Source organism: Vespa velutina, chromosome 2, assembly GCF_912470025.1.
Source record: "Vespa velutina chromosome 2, iVesVel2.1, whole genome shotgun sequence".
NCBI classification, from domain to species: Eukaryota; Metazoa; Arthropoda; class Insecta; order Hymenoptera; family Vespidae; genus Vespa; species Vespa velutina.
The window spans coordinates 16,581,092-16,588,591 of NC_062189.1; the positions used below are offsets into that span (position 1 = coordinate 16,581,092).

General features: G+C 30.3%; 1 protein-coding gene across 4 annotated transcripts in view; it reads right to left on the reverse strand.

Annotated features, from left to right (window-relative positions):
* Positions 1-1,724: 1,724 nt before the first annotated feature.
* The window catches only part of LOC124946887 (ribosomal protein S6 kinase alpha-5-like), a 58,311-nt gene continuing 52,535 nt past the window's right edge, over positions 1,725-7,500 (reverse strand). For all 4 annotated transcript variants that reach the window (XM_047488267.1, XM_047488265.1, XM_047488266.1 and 1 more), the window contains 5 exons: positions 7,279-7,497; positions 7,048-7,163; positions 5,667-5,867; positions 4,552-4,980; positions 1,725-4,246 (listed from right to left, as the gene is read on the reverse strand). In XM_047488267.1, the coding sequence (XP_047344223.1) occupies positions 2,654-4,246; positions 4,552-4,980; positions 5,667-5,867; positions 7,048-7,163; positions 7,279-7,497 (2,558 nt within the window). In that variant the 3' untranslated portion in view covers positions 1,725-2,653. The remainder of the gene's footprint in view (positions 4,247-4,551; positions 4,981-5,666; positions 5,868-7,047; positions 7,164-7,278; positions 7,498-7,500) is intronic.

Here is a 7,500-nt window from a genome sequence, read left to right on the forward strand (position 1 = left end):
TATTTTTAATATTAACAACTACAACTTTGCACAATATACAGGAAATAAAAATCTTTGTTTCTTAAATTAATTAAATATTAAGGTCTGAGGTAATAATAAACATTTGTTAGAAAAGTACATTATATAAATAAATATTGTATCATGATATATTTAACAACCAGTAGTAACAAAGGTAGGTGTCTCTTGTATGTATTTATCGCAACAGAACAGCACTCTTTATCGTATGATACAAGCTTGAATTTGTATATAACGTTGTATATAATATATGTGGTGTATATATATATGTATATATAATAATAATATATATATACATATATAATATATGCTCTTGAAGGATTTTCTTTTTTATACCGTAACAATTAGATATCACTAGAAAAAGAGAATCTGCTTTCGCTATTGTAACATAATAAATGTAACGCAATCATTTATTATGTTACATCGCCTCTGGATAACCGATTAAACTTACAATATTTAATGACTTTTACAATTCTAAATAGAAATATATATATATATATATCTTCTTATTTAATATTATTCTCTAATACAATGTTATATAGTAAATATATCATTTTTTCTTTTTCTGATATATATATATATATATATATATATATATATATATCATATATATATATATCATATATATATAATATATATATCTTATATATATTATATATATTATATATATGATATATATAATATATATATATATATATTTATATATATTTATAATTAATATCTATAATATTGTGAAATTACACAATTCGGTAGTAATTAGTGTATATACATAACTCCATTTCAATGTTACATACAGTTCTTTTTGGTCTTATAGAGCAGTGTTGCTTCAGTCGTCTTTGGTAGTAACGTCCATAGAATTTCAATTGTAATTATTTCGAATCAAAAACACAAGACGTTTTTCGTTAGCATGTCTGTTCCCTGAGTTGGTATACAACCTTTTCAGTCTTTGCCATTTATTACTTCATCTTTCACAGCAATTACCACACATCAGGTAAAACAGTCGTTATCTAAAGGCAATTTCAATAATACCTTGTGTATATGGAAAACTCTGCGTAAAAAATATAATATAAAGTAACCCAACGTGACTATATGTACAAACAAAAAAAAAAAAAAAAAAAAAAAAAAAAAGAAATCCCTCTTTCTTTTTTTATTAGTTTTAAATAAGAAGAATTACATACTTGCACCAAATACACAAAAAATCTATAAACGAAAAATTTACTAAATCAAAGTACTTTGTTTGGTTTTCTTCGTTTTCTGTTTTTTTTTTTCTTTCTTTTCTTTTTGTGTGCTTTTTTTTTTCTTTTTCTTTTTTTTTTTTTTTTTTTTTCCTTTGCTTTCTTCCGTTTCTTAAGAAATACATTGTATTTCTTTACGTTAATCGGCATACCTTTGAATAACAGTGCGAAGTATTTAATTTATAATTAAATATATTCACTCTTGTGTGTTCGATTAAACATATACAAGATTAATATTTTCATCATGAACCTCTCATATAATTTGTAAACGTTTCATTAATTAATATGTTAAATTGAGAAGAAAACAGAGCACAGATAGAATGGTAAAAAATAAAGTACCAAAAAGATGTACATGTATGTAAACGATACAAATATCATTATTAATCATGAATGATCCATTGGATCATAATTAATTTTTTTTTTTTTCTTCAAGAATACAAATCATTTATTTTATCATTTCGTTTGTAATGTTTCAACGGTTCTTAAAAAAAAAAAAAAAAAAAAAAAAAAAAAAAAAAGAAAAAAAAAAAATAATCATCTTTAACATTTTAATCGATCTCTTATTGTTTAATTGTGAAAGTTGAATGTTTAATGAGTTATTAAATAGAATGATAACATCATCTTCTGTTCAACAAACAAACGTTTACTACATATATAGAAAATAAAATAATTTCGATTGATAAAATTTGTTTTGAACTCTTTGTAAACTCTTGTCAACATACTTCAAATGTTATCTTGCAATACATTCAACGCTTCACTCGATGCATTCATAGGAAATGGACAATTTTTATTGAGGCACATTTACTACGTATCTATCCTAACAACCCATAATGCATAGTTGACTTTTCGCTGATCACAGACAAGCGAAACTTAATTGTGAACGAAAAAAGAGAAACAACAAAAAAAGAAGAGAAGGAAAAAAAAAAAAAAAGAAAAATACTCACACACACACACACACACACACACACACACACAAAGAAAGAAAGAAAAATATTTTATATTATTTTCTTTTTTTTTTTTTTTTGCTAACAAAATTTAAATCGAAATAATAAAAACAGCAGGGATCTGATAACTATTGTGTTAATCTAACAGAAACGAAATGATTTGACCCTGACCATAAAGATACAATGATAATATCCCCCTTTCCCTTTTGCAATCCTTTTTTATACAAAAAATCCTTAGCAAGAACGTATATTATCTCTTGGTTATTCTAAAAAACATGGCATAAAATGAAACATATTTACAATAGTCTAAAAGACCTGTCTCTCACGCATTAGGAATGATGTAACATTTATAATATCTTGTACGTAATTCCCAAAAGGCAGCGCGCTATTACTTTATTGTAAAATGCATAGGAAACTAAGTGAGAATAAGACTACCTCCGAGACACGATGTAGGAAACATTACTCCACTGTGATCGTAGTAAAGCGTTTGGGCCGTTTACCAGCTTTTTGTTTTCGATGAACATTGACTTCTTTTTTGTCGGTATAAGAGGAGGATCCATATGATTCCATTGAGCTGTCTGAATTACATACATTTTGTTCTAATTTTCGTTTTCTCGATCTTGTAACCGGTCCATTTCTATTGTTATTACTTTGATAGGATGATTCGCCGTCTAAATCGTTGTGTCGTTTATGTCGTTTAGTTTTTGAACATCCTTGTTGATAAGGATCATCGTCGGTCATGTCACGTTTGCGTCGTTTTGACTTTCCTTCCGGATGTCGATGATTATTTATCTTTGGAGAATTGGAGTCGGAGGAAGACGACAACGAACTCAAATATTCGTTTACTTTCTCCTCTCCAAAGTCAAAGGCAATAGGTTGAGCAGGTGATGCAGAAGTGGTTACGTTGGTACTCGTGCTGGATGGTCGTACCAATGGAACAGAAAGGGTGGAGGAAGTTGTCGATGCCGAGGAAGATACTGAACTAGAAGTCGAACGTTTGTGTAATTTACGTCTTTGAGCTAATTTAGCTCCATCCACTTCTCGTAAACGAAAACCTTCGAGTCTATCCGACGATGATGTAGGAAGACACGATGTAGTAGTGTCTGATACGTTTGGTTCGGTCGTGTTAGTTGATTCCATTAACCAAGGATGATTGGCAAGTGCCATAGCGGTGAGTCTTTTGTTCGGATCGACCGTCAATAAACCTTTTACCACTTGCTTGGCCAAAGGTGATATATGACACCAACTGTTAGAATCGAAATTAATTTCGCCTGATCTAATGCGCGATGCCAGATCCGGCGAGCCATTTACAAATATTGTTGCATTACGGAATAATATGGAATACAATATTGCACCTAAACTCCATAGATCGCAACTCTGATCGTATCCCTGTCTGGCAATCACTTCTGGTGCTGCATAAGGTAGGGTAAAACAAGGTGTGTGTAATGGTTCGCAGCCACGTTTTATCCTAGCGAAACCAAAGTCAACGATCTTGACCGGCGAATCTTCGCCTTCGTGAACGAAGACAATATTTTCTGGTTTAAGATCTCGATGGACAACGCCACGAGCGTGCATGAAACGTACCGCGGACGCCAATTGCCTCATAACACGACTTGCCTGTTGCTCGGTGAATGGCCTTGGTCTTCTCAACAATTCACCTCCCGAGAGTAATTCCATCACTAGATATGTATGCGCTCTATCTTGATGTACCTCGAGCAACTTGACCACGTTTGGATGGCCTTGGCAACTACGTAGCAAGCTAGCTTCCCTACCACAATCCATACGCCTGCTAACGATCTTCACAGCAAATTCCTGAGCCGTTTTTCTGTGTCGACATTTACGACATACCGAAAAACTTCCATCGCCTAATGCTTCCTCTCGTAGATCAAGCTCATACGTCTGAAAGAACGTTGACTCTTCGAATCGTGCCGCTAAAACGTCCGATGCCGATGGCCTTTGAGATTCTGTAGTAGCTTCTGTTTCCTCTAGGAAGATATCTCTGCTTACTACGTTCTCGCTGAATAATATCGATGGTGCCACGTAAGAGTAACCCTGTTTTTAAATAATATCAACATTTTTCATTAACAATAAACATAGATATATACATACACACATACATATATATACATACGAAATATATAGAAATATATATATATATATATATATATATATATATATATATATATATTTATTGAAACGATTACGAGTAAAAAAAGAAAAGAAAAATGATGCAAAAGAACAAAAAAAAAAAGAAAGAATAAATAAATAAATAAGTAAATAAATAAAAAAGAGAAATTAAAATGAAAAGAAAAAAAAAGTTATACGCGATGATGATAATAAAGTTAAAATAATCTTACCCGAAAAATTTTATCGTGATTAGGCGGTACAACTGCTGGACTATCAGCAGCGACCATTTTTGTAAATTCGTCCGAGAAATTACTGGTGTCAAGTTCGTGCGTTATACGTGGCACAAATGGCGGTGCTATCTGTCGTTTTTCTAAAGCATCCCAGGTGAAAGGTGGCGGTGCCTTTTTAAAGAATGGATGTTCCTTCAATTCCTTGGCGTCGCGCGGTCCACCGCCTAGTCTTTGACGTGGATCCTTCACCAACAAACGCGAGATAAAGTTTCTTACTGTTGGATTAAGATGACTTGGTATCGGTGGCTCGGTCTTTAATATTCTCCTCGAGATCTCCTGCTGTGTATTTTTCTCTCCCTCGACCGTAAAAGGAGAGGCGCCAGTAAGAAGCTCGTAAGTTAGCACGCCCACACTCCACCAATCCACAGCCTGTAATGTCCAACCAATTTATTATCAATAAATAAAATATTACTTTTTTCCATTTATTTATATATATATATATATAAATAATGTTATATATTTTATATATATATATATTATATATTCAATTAGGATCGTCATTATTAAGATTAAAAATCTCCAAGGTAGAACGAAAATTTCTCAAATGACACTTTAAGGATCAATTTACTCTGTTATCAAAACTAAGACCAATTTCGTTTTTTACTTTTTCATATTATAAAACTACGAGTATCAGTTGATAAAAAAAAATTATCGTCTAATAAAAAATTAAATTGCACATATAAATATACGTGTATAGATATATATTTCCAAAAAAAAAAAAAAAAAAAAGAGAAAAAAAAATTATAGAAATGAATTAGATTTTGATTAGGGTCATTAGACAGCGTCCTTGGTGTTTCTTTTCTTTTTTTTTTTTTTTTTTTTTTTTGTTTTAACGCCGTCATATTTGTTTCGTGTCATCATTTATCTCCTTTTCTTTTTTTCTTTTTTTCTTTCTTTATTTGTTTATTCAATATAATTACGAAATGATTAGGATTATTCTCGATGATGTGCAATAAAATTAGCATTGATCTATTGATTAGGTAAATTAATAGGTATACCTTTATGTGTTACATAAAAGGTATATTAGGAAATAAAATATAAACATCCTCACTCACAATATCGTGGCCTGCGGAGCCCCCTCGTACCACTTCCGGTGCCATGTACTCGATAGTACCGCAAAACGAGTATGCTCGTGCGTTGCTATCTCTTTCATGCGGTAAGAATTCTTTACTCAATCCAAAGTCTGTAAGGACTATATGTCCTTCCCTATCGAGTAATATGTTTTCCAGTTTGATGTCTCTGTATATGATACCCAACTGAAAAAGGAAGAGATTTTTTTTTTTTTTTTTTTTTTTTTTAAATTATATCATTTATCATCAAGTTATTTGGATTATAAACAATCGGAGATACAGTGCGCTAATTGAAAGTTCCTTTAAGAGATTTTAAAAAATATATATATAAATCTTTTTCGAGATATTTTATATTTGCAATTTATAGCTTTATAGTTTTACGATTTAAAAAAAAAAAAAAAAAAAAAAAACAAGAAAAAAAGAAATGAAATGAAAGAAAAAAGAAAATGAAAGAAAATAAAGAATCAGTGACTGAAGAGTCTCGTAAAACGATTAATTGATTTTTAAAATAACCTTGGGACTCTTAATGGTTCATCATCCTGTAAATACAATATAATTTTTATTGTCTTTTTTTTTTTTTCGCCCAATTCGACTTGAAATTAAACGAAAGAAAAATCGAGACAAACAATACTCGTGTGTATATATATATATATATATTGTTTTTTTCTCAAACGCTCGGAATAAACCATCATAAATGCTTGTGTCATCAGAATCGCTTTTAAACTGGAAAATAATATCTGCCTTGGAAAATACAACTCGACCTTATTTTCAGACATAATCAATATTTGTAGTATCCAAATATAATCACGAAGGAATACGTTAAACGTTACACGTCAATCGACGAGAGCTATCGATTTGGTTCAAGTATTCCGAAAATACTATATTATTACTACTATTGTTATAGTACCAATCGAAACTCAATAAATTAATAGGGAACCTGATAAACCGAGGTAATCGTCCACGTTAACGACGATCAATGTCATCGTCGTTATCATTATTATCATCATCATAATCATCATCATCATTATCATCATTTCTGATGGTCAGACAAAACAATACAATTTATAATTCTCTATTCATTTACTAATTTATATATATTTACTTATGCATATTTTATAAATAATAATTAAACGAGATCATGAATTAAATATATAAATACTTAACATTATCAACTTTTAACGTTTATAAAATCTAAACATCTAAAGAAATCTAATTTTCCAATATATTTATTATAAGATTTAACATTAGAAAAGTTTAACGTTCCATGAGAAACTTTGTAATAATGATTTATTAATTGACCTTCTTTTGTCCGTCCATCAAAATTATTATTATTATTATTATTATAATATTCATTATTAGAATTTACCTTGTGTAAACGTTCCAAAGCCAATATTACTTCGCCGATATAAATCCTTACTTCGTCTTCGGTAAAATGTTCTCGTTGATATAAATGAGTGAACAATTCGCCTCCACTAACATAATCTGAAAATTTTAATATTATATATTTTTCTTTCTTCCTTTTTTTTTTTTATTTCAAAAAAAAGAAGAAGAATAAAAGATAGAGAAAGATAATTATATCAATGATTTTTTGACTTACCTAAAATTAAATGTAATTTGGCGTCAGTTTGAAAAGCATAATGGAGCGTTACTAAAAAAGGACTGTCCCTAACAGCTTCGAGAACTTGCCTCTCGGTCTTCGTATGTTCGGTTGTTTTTTTCTTTTGTACGATCGAGGCTTTCTTCAAGACCTTCATAGCATAAAGACGACCAGCATCGGTTCCCATTCTTTTCCGTACCAGAAACACTTTACCGTAAGCTG